This window comes from Helianthus annuus, chromosome 7 (genome assembly GCF_002127325.2).
Source record: "Helianthus annuus cultivar XRQ/B chromosome 7, HanXRQr2.0-SUNRISE, whole genome shotgun sequence".
Taxonomy (NCBI): Eukaryota; Viridiplantae; Streptophyta; class Magnoliopsida; order Asterales; family Asteraceae; genus Helianthus; species Helianthus annuus.
The window spans coordinates 64,319,026-64,342,011 of record NC_035439.2 but is presented as its reverse complement, the minus strand read 5'-3'; the positions used below and the strand labels follow the sequence as shown (position 1 = coordinate 64,342,011).

Sequence of the window (22,986 nt, the reverse complement as noted above, 5' to 3'; positions counted from 1 at the left end):
AAAAATCAAAATGCCAGTTGTAAAAACTTACTAATATCTGCAGCATTAACTACTTGCGATTAATCTCTTATATATACACAATCCATACATTTCTATCTAACCAACACACTAAAGAGCACACACTAGCAGTTTATACTTTAGTTTGATTTTCTTGATAATATTTAGAGTTTATAGTATTGATAAGATGTGTTTTCATTCATGGGTGACAAAAATTATGATGGTAGCAATGTTCGGAACATGTTTTTTGCTCGGTGATGCAAAACGAAATGCAACTTTTGATGAGAATTACCAAGTAACATGGGGAAGTGATCATGTTTTGTATCTTAATGAAGGAAGAGAGGTTCGATTGTTGTTGGATGAAATTTCAGGTTTTTCTTCTTCTATACATTATATGTTTTCTATCAACCCATTCAGTAATAATTTCTCTCACGATGATACTTAATTATAATCCTGAAAACATAATAACACAACGGTTATCTTCGATATGTATGTGTACACATGCGTATATGAATGTATCATGTTTATGTTCATTACCCTTATAAAAAAACTCAAAAGATTATGTTTATGCAATGTTTTTTATTGTCGAGCCGGGGGTCTCATTGTAAGCAACCTCTCTATTCCTACGGGGTAGAGTTAAGGTTGTCTACATCTTACCCTCCTCAGACCCTGCCTTAGCTGTGGTATTGGTGGGATTTACTGAGTATGGTAATGATGAATGTTTTTTGATTGCAAGCATGTGTCACATGTATCTATGTAATACATTTCCATTTTAGAGAGATATATTTCTGTTTTGCTTGAGAAACGTAGGAAACAATGAAAATGTGTTATGTGTATATCATTATGTTCTTAGTTCTACGGACAAGATGTATTTGCCTTTGTTTATGCACACAAAGTACAACACATGTGTGATTGTGTTGTTTTCGAACAAGCCTTATATTTTTCAAATAATCGAGTTAAAAAAAGTTTATAGCAATATTACATTTATATTAAAGAGAATTTAATTCTTAACTTAAAAAAAAAATAAATAATTAAGCGTATAAAAGTTATTTGGATATAAGAGTTTGATAACACTAATATTTAATGAAAAAAATCTAACACAAGAACAAATTCCCTAAGCATTAATAACTTTAAATCAATCTTAATCATTGTATTAGTTTAATTAATAGGTCGCAATGCTTTTCTTATTTTTTTTTCTTTAGACTTTATATTTGAACCTACGTGTATTATATTAGTTTAATTAATAGCTTCAATGCTTTTCATACACTAATATTCAATCTCATATAATATCTTCTTCTTTCGAGCAGAACAAGATCACATGTGGTTTAAATATTTGATTCATGTATTTACATGTATATAGAAAGTTACTTTCATTGGTTTAAACACTAAATGCACTCTTCAATATACTTATAGGTGCTGGATTTACATCAAAAGATTATTATGGATCCGGCTTCTTTAAAATGAAGATCAAGTTACCCGCTAATGATTCCGGCGGTCTTGTTACTGCTTTTTATGTACTCACAAATGCTCTAAACTTGTTACTCAAAGTTTATATATACACATATTTTATTTGACGTTTGATGCAGTTGTATCGAAACGAGACTGGCGTGCATGATGAGTTAGACTTTGAATTCTTGGGAAATAGACCGGGCAAACCAATAGCACTACAAACAAATATATTCACAAATGGTGTTGGAAGCCGAGAGCAAAGAATCAAACTTTGGTTTGATCCTACCGCGGATTTCCATTACTATAAAATCCTATGGAATCACCATCAAATCGTGTATGTAATTCTTACCCCTTATAAAAAAAATATGCAACTTACCTGTCTTGGCTTGATTAACTCTTTATAGTTATTCCATAATCTACAAGTGCTAAATGTAAATATTTTATTTCTTAGGTTCTTTGTGGATAACATACCAATAAGGGTGTTCAAGAACAACATGATCAAAGGTGTGGGGTACCCTAATAGTACAATGCAAGTGGTTGTGAGCCTTTGGGATGGGTCTAATTGGGCGACTGATGGTGGCCAAGTCAAGGCTGATTATACCCATGGACCATTCGAGGCCTACTTTCAAGATTTTAATATCAATGGGTGCCATTCATCACCCAGTATGCCCAATGTAAAGTGTTTATCCCAAGATTATAGGTGGAATTCCAAAACATATTGGACATTGAAGCCAAATCAACAGAAAGCTTACGAGCTTATTAAGGAAAAACGTATGACATATGATTATTGTACGGATGGGATTGGGATGACGCGCCCTAACGATTATAAAGAGTGTCATTAAGTGAAAGTTGAGGGGTAAGTTAGTGATTTGACTAGTAATTCGGTTTGGGGTTATGTGCAACAATTTTGGAGATGTTTAAAGGTAAAGAGTTTGTTTCTGGTTTGTGTCCTTCTTTCGGTTATTGTTCATTGAACAAAGCACTGTGTGTTATCAAGTCATTTTAATACTTATATATATCATAATCTCATATAATTTTTTGATGGATTTTATGTCAATGGAACAATTTTGTTGAAGTTATAAAAACTTGTGTGTGGAGGCGATAAAAATGAATGAAACCCGTATATCAAATCATAATTCAATTTCCTTGAAAGTAGGGATGAAATCGTGTTAGTAAGAACATAGTAATCTCAATCCCATACCCGATTATACAAAAATGTATCGCATACTCGGTTTCAAACCACTTGGATACTTGTTACTAATTAGTAATTACAAGTTGGGTGGGTTAATGCGGACAGTTTCCTAACGCGTTTTATAGATCCCCGTTTAGAAACTTATGTGGTTAAAAATTTCTCATTATTCAGAACTTTATATCTAGCTCACCAAAAAGTGAATTGAAATATCGAAAATCTATTTACATTATTAAAAAATTATACATTTTTAATAAATGAAAGTAACTTTTTCTGGATTATATAATAAAGTAATATATTTGGTTTCAGTACTCGTAAATGGAAATGAGATAAACTTCAGATAACTTAACAACATCAATCTAATACCGTACACGTCCCAAGCCTACTAAAATATAAATAGCTACTCTTATACTCGGTCGTGTAAAAAGCATTCAAATTGCTCTGATATTGAGAAGCCTACTATTCTATTTAATCAAATGGAGCAACATGCTGGGCCGGCTCAACCATTTTAGAGGCCAAAGCGAACTAGAGATCTGGGGCCTACTAAATAAGGTTCTTTTTGCTGGGATTAGAGATGGGCATTTTCGGGTATTTTTAAAACCCGGAACCGGTTCCAACCCGGAACCGGGTATGGGTACAAGTGAATGGAACCGGGTTGTCAGTGGAACCGGGTCCGGGTATAACCCGGGTACACGTCATTTTTTTTAGAACCGGTGGAACCGGTTTCGGGTACTATAGAACCGGGTCCGGGTACTGTGTGGAACCGGTTACGGGTACTGTGCAGAACCGGTTCCACTGCGTATTTCAGAAAAAGTGACTGACGTTACTGTTAGTAACCGGTTCCTGCAGAAAAGCTGTTTTTTTTTTAAATTGTACCGTTGGAACCGGTTTTCAAATATAAAAATCGATTATTTCATCAAACTCTCAAACATTTCATCTTCCATCACTCTTCTTTCTCTAACATTTCCCATTTCCATTCAAACAATCAAACCCGGAAGAACACTATGGCATCGGAAGAAGAAGTTGTTTTGATATTAGAAACCAAGCGTAACCCCGCTATTTGGAAAAATTTTGATTTGTGTTTGATGTCGGATAACCATGAGATGGCTCGTTGCAAGAATTGTGGTAAGTTCATGAAGGCGGCGGCAAACTCCACCCTCAAGAAGCATACCGACAAACATTGCCCGGTGACAAAGGCAAAAAAGGAAGAAAAGGGCGAAGGAGCGGGTTCTTCTAATATGTAGTTTGATGGATGCGTAATGTTTAATTTGTTTAGTTATGTTTGATGTATGTTTTATGTGTGATGTTTGAAGTGTTTGATGTGTAATGTTTAAGTGTTATGTTTGTGAAATAATATCTCGTTTGTGGAAAAAAAAATTCGCATATATAATCGTTTAAGTAGTACAAAAAGTCGGTTCTTTCGGTAATCATAATCGGTAATCAAAATCGTTTAACAGAACCGGTTCCGTGGGTCTGATCAGAATCGGTTCCTTCGGGACTGATCAGAATCGGTTCCTATAATTTATTTTTTTGGTCGTTTGCTTGAGGACGGTGCGAAACTTTCACTTCCGCTACGCTTTGGTGCGGGCACTTCGTTACAATCGTCTTCGGAATCATTGGTCTCTACCTCGTCTTCCTCTTCATCCTCTTCTTCAATAATCTTGTGCTCCAACTCCACCTCGTCTTCGAGACTCGACTTATGTTGAACACGATCAACGCCGTCCAAATGGTCTTTTAGGCAAATTGCCATCTCTAGCGACTCCGGGGTTAATCTTGTTCTTCTAATCGACAATACCCTACCACTAAGAGAAAAAACACTTTCCGAAGCTACCGTGGAAGCTTGGACCGTTAGTAAATCACGAGCCATGGTGGCTAAAATCGGGAATTCCGATTCTTTAGACTTCCACCATGCCAAAATGTCAAAATTATTATACTCCTCAGCCGTCATAGTAAGTGCATCATCCCTTAGTTTATATCGGCCGAGTTCACTAGATGGTTCGTTACCCCTTTGTTGTTTCGCCGTTTCGTCTCTAACGACGTTCAACATGGTTATGATGGGGTCGGAAATTTTTTGATCTTTAGAGGCCGATGATGAAGCTCCATTAAAATTGGGTTTAAAGCGGCGGCACATAAAAATACGGGTGGTAAGTCCAAAAAATATTTTTTAAATTTATTGATCATTGGTGTCAACATGTTCCTCAACATGTCACTTGAGTTTTCAAACTTTTTAAAATTAGTTGTTATCAAATATAGTTCGGAAATAACTCAAGAACTAGTGGGATAATAAACACCGGAAATTAAAGTTGTTGATTTTTTGAAAACTTTTAAAAATTCACTTAGTGTTTGAATGTTATTCCAAGCCATGTCGGGAAAAGGGTCGACTTGGTAGTCATCACTTAAAGTTGTATGAAATGCTTTTAAAGTGCCCATTTGTTTTAAAGCCATTTCAAACATATGACAAGTTGAATTCCAACGAGTTGGGATATCCCAATTAGGACCAATTAATTTTTGGTTAACTTCTTTACAAAGTTTTTTATAATCTTGATATCTTTCTTTACCACTTTTAAAAACATCTTGAAGCATAGTTCTAAAAGCTATAATAAAATCCGCTACAAATTTATCTTTTAAACCGTCTTGCACAACTAAATTAATAATATGAGCAACACATCTTGTGTGAAAAAAAGCACCATCACAAATTGGTTTATACTTCAACTTTAGTTTTTGGATCGCATTTGAGTTGTTTGAGGCGTTATCGAAAGATATTGAAAATATTTTATCCTCTAAACAATATTTTATAATTGTGGCATTCATAATTTTATAAATATTTTCTCCCGAATGAGGAGAAGGAAACTCTTCAAATGCGATCGTGCGTTTCATCATTTGCCATGTATTAGGATCAACCCAATGAGCGGTGACACAAATGTATGATTCGGGTAAACCGTGTGGAGCCGACCACACATCACTAGTTAAATTTACACAAGTCTTTAAATTTTGAAAAAATGCAATTAAATCTTTTCTTGCATTTTCCCATAAAGTTAAACAATGACGTTTTAAAGTTCGACGACTTACATGTTTGTAGCTAGGTTGAAGAGTCTCCCTAATTAGCTTAGTGAGATCGGGGTCGTCAAAGTGTCCAAAAGGCAACGCTTTTTTGATGACCAACTTCGCCATCCTATCCCGAGTTATCTTTTGTTCGTAGCGGAAAATGTTCCCATCTTTTGAAAGTTGGACTTGACCGGGTGTCAAATCTTTGAGAGCTTTGCAATACTTTTTCGCATGCTTCGTTAAGGTAGAATTAGAATCCTTGCTTAACAAGGAGCCACAATGCTTGCATTGAGCCTTTTGCGAACCATCGCTCATCTCGACTAAATCCCAATTGCACCAAACATCCATATTGCGGCTATGCGATAATGTTCCCACCACAAATGGAGCATTTGAACCTTTTGGAACATTATTGACGGATGGGGACTTTGTGCTTTTAGAGTTCTTGGAAGTCATTAGAAATTTGTAAAGAAGGTGAAGAAATAGATAAAAGAAGAAGATGAGTTGTGAAAAAAAAAAAGTGTGTTATTTATAGTATAACCGGTTCCAACGGTCATAAAGGAACCGGTTCCAACGGTCAGATTTGCATTTAATGAGTTACCATATACCAAGGAACCGGGTACAACGGTCTGATCCACATAAGAATCGGTTCCAACGGTAACATACCGGGTACAGATAGGAACCGGGTACGAGTAGGAACCGGGTACGGGTAGAAACCGGGTACGGATAGGAACCGGGTACGGTTGACGTTTTTTAGAAAAAATGGGAACCGGGTAGTACCCGTCGGGTTTTTTAAACCTGGGACCGGTTCCTCTGAGCATCGGGTAGGAACCGGAACCGGGTCCGGGCCGGGTCCACTGGAATCGGGTAGGAACCGGTTTTTATGCCCATCTCTAGCTGGGATTGTACCAATTAGATTTTGGGCTTTGTATTTAAAAATAACAAAGGAAAAAAGCGGCCTAAGAAGGTCTTGAACCCCCGCCTTTTTGTAAAAAGAAAGGAAGTTTACCACTAAATCAACCTTGCATTTTATGTTTAAATGCCCTAATTTAAATATATATACAAAAATTAGCAGTCTTTTTTTTAAATTTGGGGTCTTTCTTAAGTGGTGGCCCAAAGCCTTTGCTTGGGTTTACTTACCCTTGGGCCGGCCCTGGCAACATGCATATAATCTCACCGACAACATATATGTAACTGATGACCTATCATCGAGGTTAGAAACTTCATGACTAGGTACGAATTTATAAGTATGTTGCATCATTTGTTAAAAGAAATAGCAGGTTGCATACTTTCTATTCTATTTAACCAAATGGTGAAACATACAATCTCACCAACAATATATATGCAACTGACGTCCTATCATCGAGGTTAGAAACTTCATGACTAGGTACGAATTTATAAGTATGTTGAATCATTTGTTAAAAGAAATAGCAGGTTGCATACTTTGTTAGTAAAGTAAAAGTACCTTGTGTCAAATGCATTTTGGCAAAAAGCTTAACCCAAAATGAACTCTAGCTACCTTATGGTATATTACACAAATTACAGAAGATATACTTCAATCCGCATATGATTCCAGAATTTGAATCTAAATGTAACCTCAGCCTTCATGAATTTAATAGTTTGTTCATGAAGATGAATAAAAGATGCTTACGAAACAATATCCGATATGAAATTCAAAATGAAACGGCAAAGAGCACTATATGATCTAGGTGCCATTGTTGTGATGATGAATCGTGTTGGAACTATAAAAGAACAGATGATATCTAAAAGCCAAAGCATGATCCACTGATCAAGAAATAAGCCAAAGATTGAACCGGTCTCTCCCTAAAGATAGTGAATCTTTAACACCTAATCAGAACATCTGTTCAAGAGCATGACAAACATCTGATCAAGACTTGGAACCGTTGTTCAAAAGAATACAACGTCTACTGAAGCTAAAGTCTGTTGAAGACCAAAGCCCTGATCAAGCCAAAGGTCTGATGAAGAAGACCAAACGTATGTATGGCCAAACAGATGTTTGGACAACTGCAATAGAGGATAGCTTAGACAGTGTTTAGAATTAGCCTAGATCAGATGTTCGGATTTGCACAGATATTTGTAACATATGTGGAATCTTTTCTGTTAGAAATGTTAGATGTCACTATCAGGGTGATGTCAGCCAGTCACTGAACAGAGCTTTCGTACTTAGTATAAATAGATCACACCTTTTAGTGATCTATTTAGAACACTTCACATTTTCTCTTGTACGGACTGATTTGTTTACGTGATCAGCTGAGGGGGAGTCTGTGGAGTCAATCGAATTGTAAAACATTTAAATCTTTTAAGATTAATGAAAAACAATCATTGATGATGACTTTCGGTTTGTGAATTTTATTGTGTTTGATCAATATTTGTATACAAACAAGAAACTCAGTTTTTAACAATGGGTATCAGAGCTTGGTCACGTTAAATCTGATTTCATAATCAATTTAACACAAAAAGATCAGCTCATCAAAAGATCCAATTCAGTTCGTAGCTCCGGGTTGTATAGTGAAGAACTAAGCAAGTGTCTTTCACGTACTCTGTTTTTATTTAAAAGAACTTGAGAAAATGGCAAAAAACGACCCACATAACACCGGCTTCAGTAATAAACCACCTATAGTTGTCAGATCTGAATACAATATCTGGCAGTGTATGATGGGGCACATACTAACTTAACAAAATACTGGATGTTGGAAATTTGTTGTCTTCAGACCTCATGTTCCGATGGTACCTAGTACCAAAACCCCAATGTATTCGAGCCAAAGAAGTCGGAAAACTATTTTGAGCAAGGTTATCAAAAATTCGAGCTAGATGCGAAAGCCTTTAGTATCATGGCTAAGGCTCTACCAAATAATATCTATGCTGGCCTGTTGCATTGTAATAGTGCAAAGGAGTTGTGGGATGTGCTAAAGGAACAATTTGGTGGGATGGAGGATGTTATCAAAAATACTCGAGAAATCCTTAACCATCAATATGAAACCTTCACTCATGTCAAAGGGGGGGACTCTTACTCAGCAGTTTGAACGCTTTTCATGTCTTATTAGTGAACTAAAACCCACTTATATATACACAAGACTAATGATTCCATACACTATTATAACACTTGTTTTTCACAATCTTATAAAAGGGGTTAATCTCAAATCATGTACACATTATTAATTTCACCATAATTTCTACAATCCATTTAACAATTGCAATTCATGGTGTTCATCAACATTCCCAACTTCATCAAACTTAAAATTTCAACATACCTTAGGTTAGTTATGTATGGATGATTAGTTTTCTTGATCCACGCACCAATAACAATCCTAATTAGCCCACCAGTTTGATCAATTTAGTGTATGAAGGGTTGGGGGTTTTTCTTGGCTCTGGTCACGCATACACACACATGCACAAGAGTGTGTGCTGTGTTTTTGTTTTGGTTTTTAGTAAAACAAGTTTAACCCACTTGACTATTTTAGTCCCTCATGTTCAGTTCATTATAAAAAGGACCAGAATTCAGGATTTCATTATTTAACAACTTATCATTAACTAGGTTAAATGTTCCTAGTTATTATTCATAATATTAAATGTTCCTAGTTATTATTCACAAGATTATATATAAATATGTATATATATATATATAGGGTCAGGATTTAGGGAAAACGGTGAAAAGTGTGAGAACGCTTATGGATCGTAAGATCAAAACAATCTATGGACTAGATTGGCGCATTGGCGTTTTTGTAAATAAAATCAATTTTATTACTTGGATGTATTTCATTAAGGGTAAAAAGGTCTTTTTACTGCTCAAATTCAAAGCGCCAAACTAATGAGCAAGACGCCATTCAAAACGACTAAAACACCATTAATACAAAACGCCAAACCTTAATGATAAAACGCGTTGCAGACTTAGCAGGTAGATGGAACAAACATGTAACGCCCAGATTTCCTAATCTGAAAAAGTAATAGTATCATACTATTATTTAACAAAATTCAGGCATGACCCATTCGTATCATGAACAAATCCCTGTAAGACCAACTTGTAAGAACTTAAATACGACACAGTGGAAAATATGAACCCAAAAATTTCGTTCTTAAAAAGTCATATTAATTACATGAAGACCCAATTACAAATTGTAATACGTTCATTAGAGAGGATTCACAATGTTACATTATATCGAGGCTTCATGACCAATTTAAAACAAACTATGTGACCTTTCTTTCCCGTACAATCCTTGCTCTCAACTCGATCTATGTCTACTTCACTTCGCTAGTGGTAGAGGAAACCCGAGCGATACCTGTGGACACCACGTACAACCCAACCATTAGTCATTAACACACCATACAACATTAAACCATATAATAGAAATTCGTAAAGCATTGTATGAAGTAAACGTGGAATTGTCCAAGCGCTTTCGTAAATACTCTTTATCCAAACCAGGTGTCATTCCTTCATGAATCCGACAATCTCATGCCTGCATTACATTCCAAACTCAAAGCACATCATTAGTAATCGTAAGTACTCCGACGCCTTGATAACGTTCATACGTATATCTTTAGCATCGTATATTCATACACACATGCATTCACACTTACACGCCTATTATCACATACACCTATATGCAAACGTACCTTCATACATGTCTACGTCCCCACCTACACACAAAAAATCATTTACGAATTTATATACACTAGCTCATGCTTACCACTTCATACACATACGCTTATGCCGAAATAACATATTCACAACTTAACATAATATAGGCGATACACAAAACGACCTACGTGCCTACTAGATTCCTAAACATATTTACTTATACAATTTCTTACACTAACACGAAAACAAATCCACTCTTTCACTAACCGACGACTCTTAACATCTCTTATATTCAAAACCAATCCTTAACATAAGTTATGAGACCTTGAAACACCATTTAAACAAGTCCAATGTATAGAACAACAAAAATCCACAAATTGCCTGCAGCACGGTCCCTAGCGGGCCGCGTAAGCCTTGGCTTATTTCTTCGCGGGGTACGACAGCTCCACCGTAAGCTACGGTGGCTACCGTAGCATACGGTGGCCACAGAATCATTACGGTGGCTTGCTACTGCCTTACAGTGGAAAGAAAGCCTTCAGTTCCTACCGTAGCTTACGGTGGCTACCATAAGCTACGGTAGTGCCCAGCACAACTTCCATTTTAATCACCAAAACTATCTTATCTTGCCCAATTGTCACACCCCGGTTTCCACGTGTCTCACCGGTGGGCCCGGTGGGGGATTACCGTGACGTAGTTGGCAACAATATAGTCAAACCACACAAATATATGAATGCACAGCGGAAGCATAAAGATAAATATATTTCAACGTTAAATGTAATATCAAAGTATCACCATTGTTGAAATAAAATCCACAGGGGATCAATAATAATAATAATAAAGTATTGTTCAACAGACTTCAGGCATCTTAAGCTTGCGAGACTTCTAATGATGCTAAGGAGAAATCCCAGCCAATTACGCATAGTACCTGCATTTAGTCTTTTTGGGAAAATACGTCAGTTTACACTGGTAAATACCTTCAACTGACACTTTTGTAAAATGTTTAATAAAATTGGTTTAAATGCACAAGGCACAAACTCTTTATAACTTGGGATAATTCATAATTAAATCTTGTAAAGAATTACATGTTTGCTATGCGTTCGGTCGCCCGGGTCGTGCCGGGTTAAAGGTTAATAGACACGCCACAAAGCATAAAGCCGTGGCGGGAAAACCAGCGGTTATACCTTTAATTAATATAGACACAATGCCGGGTGTACGCCTACACCCGGATGTCGAGGTAGTGGCCATTTCTTAAAATGATGCCAAGGATATCCGGGACATGGTCATTAAGCTCCCAAAGGCGTAAAGCCAACAAAACAAGTTTTTAAACGGGTCACATTGATAATACCCAACTACTAACAAGTTGGGGTCAATTGCCCGACCAAGCGGTATTTTAAATACCGTAACCCAAGCCCGTATAACGGAAAATAAGTTAAAAGTATTTACCTTTGCAAGTATAATTCCTTAATTGAAATAAATTGCAGATAGCTTTTACTGGTCCCCTAATCTGGAACGAAGGTTTAAATTAACCTATTAGAATCCTAACGGGTCTTTAATTTAGCCGTAGCTTAGACCGGTCAGTTTCGAAGGATAGATACGGTTTAATCGCGTGATAGGCGAGAACCGGGAATGGAATGTGATTTTGACCCAACAAGTTTGAAGACTTATTTTATAGGGGTATAATAATCACACTCTATATTTTGGGGTCAAAACAATATGGTTTGACCCGTTTCGGCTAGTTTATGTAAACTAGTCACATAAGCCGAACCGTGCGCGCAAAAGGCGTAACGGGTGACCGTAAGAGTCCTACACTGGTTTCCTAAGTCAATATTCTTTAAAGAGGTTGTGGTATCAGTAGGATACCTTCCATAATGCCTGTAACGAGTTTAAGTTCATATTATGCCCCGAAGGGGTATTTCGGTCTTTTTAAAGATTATAAAAGAGGTTTCTGAGTTCTACAGGAAATCTGAGTTTTCTGAATAGTTTATAAACACCAAATTACTTTATTTATTATTTAAAATCAGTAGCAACTGGAATCGGGTCAAAAGACCTTGTAGAACTCAAGTTATGGCCGAAAAGGGTATATTCGGTATTTACCGAACCGTTGCCATAACCGCATGTTATGAGCAGGTTAAAAATAATTAAAAATCTTTAAAAATCCCAAAATATTATTTTACATCAGTGTATAAAAGGTTTGGTGTCGAAATCCGGGTTTAGATAGGCGTTATGCTAATTGCGCTACTAAAATACTAAAGTTTCCGTAATTTGCGCTATTTAGCATAACTCCTATTCTGGACCTCGAATTGACGTGAAATTTTAGGGACATGCTTAGAAATCAGTAACTAAGGTTATGATTCTTTCACATGTCCGAAATTCTCGTTTTATATCAAAAAGGGCGTTACGGTCAACTTTTAAGCATTTAACGGAAATGTGTAAAAGACTCGGACAAACAACGAACCGGTCACAGAGGTTTATACCATCATGTAACCTGGTCCTTAGAGAGTCCTAAGGCATATCTAAATCAAACTTTAATGGGTCAGAACTGAAGTCAAAGAAAAAGTCAAACTTTTGCGACATTCGGCTCCGAACTGGGTCAAAACAATAAATGGTCGGATCAAACAAGCTTAGACTAGTTAATATACTTATTATCATGTTTTATGAGTGTTTAAACAGGTTACATATCGTCTATATTACAGATTATGCATGAAATCGCAAATGGCATTTCGGTTGACTTTTTCTAAGCACGTTTGACTCGACATTCGGACTAGTTAGAGTGGGAATCAGAGGGTGCCCTTTTAGGGGTTTAATGCCCACATGATTACCATCATATAACTATCTTTGATTCGATAAATCACTGGACCATTCGTGATTTATCGCAAAGTCAATCGTTAATTACGACGGATTGACTTTTAGGCTAAAACTAGGGAAAAATGAAACCACAAAGGGTTAGGCAACTTACAGAAGCTTGGTGCACGACTAAGGATGTTAGAAGAGTGCTTGAGAGCTCCAGGGATGATCAAGAGAGCAGGTTTTGAGGTGTGTTTCACTTATGCACAATGTATGGCCTTTTATAGTAAAGTTTCATGCATAAGATCATTACAACTCACCCTACAAGGGTTTATGGATGATCAGCAGGTGGCCCTGGGTGCTAAGGGGCATGTAGAGGGCGCCCATGCTTCATTAATTGCTCAAATGATCGTTCACAAGCTCAAACAGCAAGTCTGTCCAAGTATTCTGCATCTGGGACTCGTACGCGGCCCGCATTAGGATTCAGGCTACACGCACGCGGGCCGCCTGAATCTTCATGTCAGGAAACGTATCCACAGGTGACTCGCGGCCCGCATTGACTTGCTTGTTTCACCCAAGCGGGCCGCCTGAGGCCTGAATTTCAAGATTTTCAAATCTTTTGTCATGATTAACCTGACCTTTCGGTTCCGAAGGGGTAACTTTGCGATTTGGCCCTCGATTATTTACGATTAAGGGCCTCGTGACTTTTACCCGCATTGTTAAGCCCCCGGTTAGTTTAATTACTATCCGAAAAGCCTTAACTTTTATTGTTGACGCTTTTAACCCCTCTCATACGAATTTGATCATAACTTTCTCGTTTTAAAACGGAACTTCACGAAATTTATATAGTATATTCTAGTGAGCGTATATTACTGTTACAAAGCCTTGGGTTCGTCAAAGGGTCACTCAGAGGTATAAATTAAACATGTTGACACAATTAACCCCTGTAGCTTGTAATCTCTCACTTTCTTCCGCGTTTTGCCCCGTACGATCCATGATTTATTCGTTTAGAGGTACGAGCATCATTTAGGGTTACTATACAGTATATTTACCCTTCGTTGACATTTATAACCCTCGAATTTACATACATTCAAGGTTTGTCAACTTTAGTCCTTTATTTAATATTTAATGACACGTGTTAACACATTATTGGACACAAAATTTCGAGGTGTTACATCCTCACCCCTTTAAAATAAATCTCGACCCGAGATTTACTGAAATAAATAAGGGTATTTTTCTTTCATCGTGGCTTCAACCTCCCACATGAATTCGGGACCTCTACGGGCATCCCATTTGACCTTAACAATAGGTACATGCTTCCTTCGAAGCTTCTTTACCTGTCGATCTTCAATCGACAAAGGTTTCTCCACAAATTTCAAGCTCTCATCTATATGCACATCTGTATGTGGTATCACCAATGATTCATCAGCGAAGCACTTCTTTAGATTGCAGATGTGGAACACATTGTGAATTCCATTGAGCTCTTCTGGTAAGTTTAACTTATAGGAAACTGACCCGACACGTTCGATAACCTCGAAAGGTCCTATGTATCTCGGGCTTAGTTTGCCTTTCTTACCGAAACGCATCACCCCCTTCCAGGGTGACACTTTAAGTAATACTTTTTCACCTACTTCAAAGTGAAAATCTTTACGCTTTGGATCTGCGTAACTTTTCTGCTTATCTCGGGCAGCTTTGAGACAGTCTCGAATCTGGACAATCTTGTCCGTCGTCTCGAAGACTATCTCTGGTCCTGATAATTGGACATCTCCAACAAACAGGCGATCTACACTTTCTATCGTATAATGCCTCGAAAGGCGCAGCCTTTATGCTGGTATGGTAGCTATTGTTGTAGGAGAATTCGATTAGTGGTAGGTTCTTATCCCAACTACCACCCAAATCGATAGCACATGCACGTAGCATGTCTTCCAACGTTTGAATAGTACGCTCACTCTGACCGTCTGTCTGAGGATGGTAAGCCGTACTAAAATTCAAACGTGTGCCCAAAGATTGCTGGAAGCTTTTCCAGAAATGAGACGTGTATCTAGTATCTCTATCGGAGATAATAGACACATGTATGCCATGTAAGGCTACAATCTTATCAACGTATAACTGGGCTAACATGTCGGAGCTATTAGTCTCCTTGATGGGTAAGAAATGAGCTGACTTAGTCAGTCTATCGACTATAACCCATATTGTGTCATTTCCTTTCCTTGTCTTGGGTAACTTGGTAATAAAATCCATAGTCACACATTCCCACTTCCATTCAGGAAGTTCAGGCTGTTGTAGCAAGCCTGACGGCTTTTGATGCTCGGCTTTGACTTGCGCACAAGTCAAGCATTTGGCTACATAAGCGGCTACAGACTTTTTCAAGCCTATCCACCAATAATTTGCCTTTAGATCCTGATACATCTTATCAGCTCCTGGGTGAACAGAATATTTGGAACCATGGGCTTCCTGGAGGATAACATCTCGTAGTCCTCCATAAATTGGAACCCATATTCGTCCATTTAATGTAAAACTCCGTCCTTGCTAAGAGTTAACTGCTCCTCAGTTACTCCTAGCTTTTCTTTAGGATAGTTAGCTTCCAACACAGCTTCTCTCTGTGCAGCTAACATCCTTTCAATCAGATTATTCTTGACTTCAATGCTCTTGGCATTGATTCGGATGGGTTTCACCTTTTCCTTCCTACTTAAGGCATCAGCGACTACATTCGCCTTGCCGGGATGATATCTGATTTCACAATCATAATCATTTAAAGTCTCCATCCAACGGCGTTGCCTCATGTTTAGCTCCTTCTGATTAAACAGATGTTGAAGGCTCTTATGATCTGAATAGATCACAAACTTGATACCATACAGATAATGCCTCCACAGTTTTAGTGCGAACACAACGACACCCAGCTCCAAGTCATGGGTGGTGTAATTCTTTTCGTGCACCTTTAACTGTCTCGAAGCATAGGCAATAACCTTGCCTTTCTGCATAAGTACGCATCCCATGCCAGTGTGTGATGCGTCGCAGTAAATTACGAACTCTTCGGTACCTTCAGGCAATGTCAGCACAGGAGCGTTGCTCAACTTTTGCTTCAGAATATCAAAGGACTCTTGCTGCTTAGGGCCCCATACGAACTTTACTTTCTTCTTGGTCAAGGAAGTTAAGGGCGCAGCAATCCTTGAAAAATTTTCAATGAAACGCCTATAATATCCTGCTAACCCCAGGAAACTACGAATCTCTGTAGGCGTCTTTGGCTCTTGCCAATTCATGACAGCTTCAACTTTAGCGGGATCCACTTGGATACCATGCTCGCTGACAACATGTCCAAGAAATTGGACTTCTCGAAGCCAGAATTCGCACTTAGAGAATTTGGCATAGAGTTTCTCATGATGCAAGAGTTTGAGAATACAACGAAGGTGTTTCTCATGGTCAGCTCGATTCTTCGAGTAGATTAGAATGTCGTCAATGAAAACGATGACGAATTTGTCTAAGTACGGCTTGCAGACGCAATTCATGAGATCCATGAACGCAGCCGGTGCATTAGTGAGCCCAAAAGGCATCACTAGGAACTCGTAGTGACCGTAACGAGTCCTAAATGCGGTTTTATGTACGTCTTCATCTCTGACTTTCAGTTGATGGTAGCCTGACCTCAAGTCAATCTTCGAGAAATAACTTGCCCTTGTAACTGATCGAACAAATCATCGATCCTCGGCAAGGGATATCTATTCTTTATCGTGACTTTATTAAGCTCGCGATAATCGATGCACAGACGCATCGATCCGTACTTTTTCTTAACAAACAGGACAGGTGCTCCCCAGGGAGACAAACTAGGTTTGATGAAACCTTTAACTAGCAGTTCATCCAGCTGGGTCCTCAACTCCTTCATTTCGGTTGGTGCTAGCCTGTAAGGTGCTCTAGCAATAGGTGCTGCTCCAGGGATGATATCGATCCTGAATTCCACTTGCCTATCTGGTGGCAAACCAGGTAGATCTTCAGGGAAAACTTCTGAATATTCCGAAATGACGGGAATGTCTTCTATCTTTGGTTTAGGCTCTTCAATAATCACTTGTGCCATGTAGATGACACAGCCCTTCTTTAGACATTTTGAAGCCTTGAGCATAGTCACCTGCTCAGGCAATCCGTACTGGGTATCTCCCCGAATGGTAAGCGATTCACCAGACGGAGTCTTTATCACCACTTGCTTTCTGTTGCAGACGATTTGGGCCTGGTTGTGAGATAACCAGTCCATACCCAATACTAGGTCAAAACCGGCCAATTTAAAGGGAAGTAGAGATAGAGGAAAAGAGTGGTTCTTAATGGATATCACACATCCATCTAACACAGTGGAGACGGTTTCTATGGTGCCATCTGCTAGCTCTACCTCGTAATTCACATTTAAGATTTTGACAGGCATATTTAGCAATTTGCAAAATTTATGATCCACGTAAGACTTATCAGCGCCCGAATCAAAAAGTACTCTTGCAAAGATATCATTTACGAGAAAAGTACCTGTGATCACGTTATCGTCTAGCACTGCTTCTTTCGCCTCCATCCTGAAGACTCTTGCATTGGTCTTCTTGGCTTCTTCAGGCTTCTTGGCATATTTAGGGCAGTTGGTTTTAATGTGCCCCTTCTCGTTGCAGTTATAGCAAGTTGCATCTTTTATCTTTTTGCAATCCACAGTCTTGTGGTCCTTGGACTTGCATAACCCGCAAGCAGATGACTTCGATTAAGTCTGCGAGTTTGATTCGAGTCTGCATTTCCCATAGTGGTGTCTCTTGCAATTCTTGCACTTGGGCTTCTCACCAGACTGTTGCCCATCCTTCCTTGACTCAGACCCTCTCTTGTTGTCACCGTTTCCACGGTGCTTCTTGCCCGACTTTCGTGAAGTATCATCTTCACGCTTTCTCTTTTCAGCCTCTTTGTTCCTCAGCGATCTTTGTCGGACCGCATCAAGAGTAAGGGACAAAGATATGTCGGCCACAGATCTAAAGGTCACTGGCCGAGAGGCCTTTACGCTTGCCTTTATCTCGGGGGCTAAACCACCGATAAAACGAGCTATTCTCTTTGGCTCCGGGGTTACCAGATACGGAACCAACCGGGACATCGTGTTGAAGCTCGTGAGGTAAGCTTGACAGTCAAGGTTCGTCATCAACAATGACAGGAAGTCAGTCTCTATCTTTTCAACCTCATGTTGAGGGCAGTAATTCTCCTTGATGGGAGAAATGAACTCCTCCCATGTCATGCTGTATAGAACAGCCTTCCCCGAGGCCTGAACCAAAGCCCTCCACCAAGCCAGGGCCTCGCCCTTGAATGATTGTGAAACAAACTTTACCACTTCTTTCTCTGCGCACCCACTGATGTCCACCACGGTGTCCATCTCGTCTAGCCACGTCATACAATCAACCGCGCCCTTCTTGTCACACCCCGACCACGTAGAACATACAAAACGTGGCGGAAACGTCGGGGAGTGTTGTAACAGAATCAATTGTTTCAAATCCATGGCAATTGAAGTTTCGTTTTATTAATCAAACATGAAAGTTTTATACAAGAACCAAAGAGTACATAACATAAATTAACTAGTTCTTGTCTCGTTTTAAGTCACTAAGGCACAGGTCCGCCTAAGTATGTCTTGATAAGTCCTATGCATCATCTCCTGAAAACACATGTGAAAATAGGTACGTCAGCATAAAAATGCCTGTGAGATACATTGGTTTTGTGAAAACGGAATTCATGACTTGTGTTTGAGAAAATGTTTAGTCATGAACCTTGTAATTTGCTTTGTCTTGTAAATCATTTGAAAAACGATAAAATCAGATGATATGTATAAATAAGAGGACACTGTATGGTTAAACGGATAACCATGTAAAATGTGTTTGTATAAGATAAGTCGTTTGTAAAGCAATGTCTCGTGAAAAGTGTGTTATTTGTATAAAATGTCATATGTCTCAAATTGAAATGATTCAAATAACGCTACGATATGTAATACCATACAAACACTTATATATAGGAAGTACCAGTGGCGTATCCACCATGCTTGTATCATATTACACACGCCTCGTTACTTAATCACTTACTCAAACCAAACCATCAAGATGAAATGTTTAACAATTGTGAAAATGTTTATGTGTAGTCAAATGTCTACTGTCAAAATGTAAATCATGTCAACGGATACAACAGGTTCACACGGTTCAACGGTTACAGACGGTTCATGTAATCAAAGGGGTAAGACGGTTCACATAGTCAAATGGTTACAACGGTTCAAAATGTAGCATAATGTGTTCATATGCTGGATGAGCATATGAAACAAAAAAATGCAATGTAAAACCATGTACTAAGTATGCACACAATGGGCATATATAGCATGAAATGTAATGTATAACAATGTACTAAGTACGCACACAATGGGCATACATAGCATGTAATGTAAAGCAATGTACTAAGTACGCACACAATGGGCATACATAGCATGTAATGTAAAGCAATGTACTAAGTACACACACAATGGGCATACATAGCATGAAATGTAATGTACAACAATGTACTAAGTACGCACACAATGGGCATACATAGCATGAAATGTATTGTAAAGTGATGTGCTAAGTATGCACACAATGGACATACATAGCATAAACACAATGAAATCATGTACTATATATGTACTATCGAACATAGCAAGTATATGATGTGAAAACCGGAAAGCATGAAAGTAACAAGTAGGCACATGTGTTTCACCCCAAAACAGTTTGGAAAACAGTAAAAGAGGGGTTCAATGTACTCACCTGAGATTGCTTTGATTTCCTTGTGTAATGATCACACAATGCTAGAGATCACGGGATATCAAACGGCACCTAATAGGTAGCTATATTAATATACCGGACCAAAATCGGAAGGATCGGATAGTATGCGGGTTCGTAAACCAAACGAGTATGGAGACTCGTGAAATATGGTTAAACAAAGCCCGCATACTAAAATGAAACCTAACCTAAGTGCTTACGGCTCATTACGACCCGTTTAGGTAGCTTATGCCACCTTAACGCGTCGTTCGCGTAGAACGCGTTTGGAAAGCCTAACATTGTGACCACAAGGTATAACCTCAGAAGGTTACAACAATGGTCACCTAATGTGTTTGGTCGGATCCTAATGATCGACCAAATGGGTCGGGTTCGAAAGTATAAGCGATGGTTTAGATCGCTTACCTTACGACCCTATATAAGCACTAAACTAAAAGTGATGAGCTAAGCATGTTAGAACATGCTTAACTAAGTTTAGAAAACAGGTTTGGCATCAAAACAAACGACTTTGATGCTCACAAGTAGTTTGGTTACAAAATACGCAAGAGTGTGCATTTTGGCCGAAACTACAACTCGTCACTGAGCCTAGATAACGTGGTAATCAGTAGGTATAGTCAATACAGACTATAACCATCGTGATCACGCTCACGTTATGAAGTTCCAATGAACTTCGCATTGACCATAAACTGGTCAATGCAGAAAGTCAAACATAGTTTGACTTTCGGACTCGAAAAGCGATAAAACAACGAAGGAACACTTACAAAGGGTCCCCGAATGCTAATCTCGATCCAAAGAACTCAGTTATGAAGCAATGGCTCCAACTTAGAGTTTTAGATCAGATTCTTGTGAGTTTTACACCAAAGGGGGGGGTATTTATAGGAAAAATAGAGTCGTTAGGATCGTTTCTTGAATAACGTGCCATGATCTTGTCCATACACTTGTCACAATGTTATGGTACAGCAGGTTTTGCCCCTTATTGGCTGGAAGAGACAAGGGCCAGCTTGGCCTTTCACTACATGAAGAGGCAACAGCATTTAAAACTGAATCTGCTGTTCTGGGGAAGCCTTACGGACCGTATGGGTTATGGCTTACGGTCCGTAAGCCCTTAGTTTGGCAGATTTACAGTTTTGGTCCCTGCAGCCCCAAAACTTGGTATTTGATGCATTTTTGACACGTTTAAGCTTTGTTAACCTCATTTCAATGCTCTAAAATGAAGTTAAAGTATAGGGGAACTAAAATGTGCTCAAAAATATCTCGGATGTCGGTTCGTTTGGCCGTACGGTCGCGATGTTCGGTTAATTACGACGGAATGCGCATAAGCGCGAAAAATGATCCAAATGACGCGACGAATGGATTTTTCTCATGCCATACACTAAGGCATAATATAAGGATGCTTACATAAATTTTTGGATGTCCGGATGTATTCAGAACGTAAGTTATGCGCGAAAGTGCAAACTTATGCACTTTTTGTCACTTTTAGTCCCTGAATGATCCAAAAGTTTGTTTTAGCATACCAAACCCCTCAAAGCCTATTTCTAAGCTATGTAAAGGATATTAATGGTATGTTTAACTTATGAACATGTTCCGGAATGTTCCTTACAGTTCAAATTGGCATACTTTCGCAGTTTGTCAAGTTTAGTCCCTATAAGCGAATTAACTTGTTTTTGCCATACCAAAGCCTTCAAAACTTATTTCTAAGTTATGTAACGGTTATTTAAGGTATGTTGAGTATATGTTGATGTTCCGGAGTATTTGTTGCATTAAACTGAGTACGTTTACACACCAGTTGCGTATAATTCTCCAGAAAGCGATATAAAGTTTGAAATTTAACAAGAATTGATATGTGCAAAAGGTACACATATTTGTACAAGATCCCAAGTATGAAATACAATATTTCATTGGCTTGGTATTTGTTTGATGGTCGCGGTGACACAGGTGTCACAGTCTCCCCTACTTTAGGAAATTTCGTCCCGAAATTTATTCGTAGGAGTCTATTTGTGACTTTGCCAAATACCCACCAGCGATATGCAAGGCAATATCCTGTCATTTCCTTAACGGTCATTCTTCAGAAACGAAAATGAACAGACGGAGTCATTTTTCTCAACGAGTATTCTTCAGAAATGGAAATGATGGAATAAGCAAATGGATGTTCATTTCCTCAACGGACAAATCTTCAGAAACGAAAAATGAAGAGACGGAGTCATTTTCCTCAACGAGTATTCTTCAGAAATGGAAATGACGGAATAAGCAAACGGATGTTTATTTCCTCAACGGACAAATCTTCAGAAACGAAAAATGAACAGACGGAGTCATTTTCCTCAACGAGTATTCTTCAGAAATGGAAATGAAGGATTACACAACGGATATTGATTTCCTCAACGGATAAATCTTCAGAAACGAAAATGAACTAACGGAGTTATTTTCAACGGTTGCTTCATCAGAGTTGGAAATGAAGGATTACACAACGGGTATTCATTTTCCCAACGGATAATTCGTCAGAAACGAAAATGAACTAACGGAGTCATTTTCAACGGTTGCTTCATCAGAGTTGGAAATGAAGGGTTACACAACGGATATTCATTTCCCCAACGGATAAATCGTCAGAAACGAAAATGAACTAATGGAGTCATTTTCAACGGTTGCTTCATCAGAGTTGGAAATGAAGGATTACACAACGGATATTCATTTCCTCAACGGATACATCGTCAGAAACGAAAATGAATTAACGGAGTCATTTTCAACGGTTGCTTCATCAGAGTTGGAAATGAAGGATTACACAACGGATATTCATTTCCTCAACGGGTAAATCTTCAAAAACGAAAATGAACTAATGGAGTCATTTTCAACGGTTGCTTCATCATAGTTGGAAATGAAGGATTACACAACGGATATTCATTTCCTCAACGGGTAAATCTTCAGAAACGAAAATGAACTAACGGAGTCATTTTCAACGGTTGCTTCCTCAGAGTTGGAAATGAATAGGGTTAACTCTAGACACATGACAGAACTTGCTGTGATTCCTGTGCACTAAATTCCATAATTATGTATGCATCCATAATTACGTAATCCCTTGCACAGTCCGCACAGTTTGTTTTGTAATGTTTTGGGGAAGGATATCAAGCTTGTGATGAGGGTGACTAGAC

General features: G+C 38.4%; 1 protein-coding gene across 1 annotated transcript; it reads left to right on the top strand.

The window, feature by feature from the left end:
* Positions 1–217: 217 nt before the first annotated feature.
* LOC110866747 (xyloglucan endotransglucosylase/hydrolase protein 2) lies at positions 218–2,288 on the top strand. The gene is made up of 4 exons (XM_022115890.1): positions 218–368; positions 1,411–1,511; positions 1,584–1,780; positions 1,898–2,288. Exons 1-4 carry the CDS (start codon positions 218–220, stop codon positions 2,286–2,288), a joined length of 840 nt encoding a protein of 279 aa, XP_021971582.1.
* The last annotated feature ends 20,698 nt before the right edge of the window (positions 2,289–22,986 follow it).

Coding starts and splice junctions, on each gene's coding strand:
- LOC110866747 (XM_022115890.1), top strand. CDS start 218: ATGGTAGCAATGTTCGGAACATGTTTTTTGCTCGGTGATGCAAAACGA. Junction 369..1,410: donor GTTGTTGGATGAAATTTCAG/GTTTTTCTTCTT, acceptor ATATACTTATAG/GTGCTGGATTTACATCAAAA. Junction 1,781..1,897: donor TGGAATCACCATCAAATCGT/GTATGTAATTCT, acceptor TTTATTTCTTAG/GTTCTTTGTGGATAACATAC.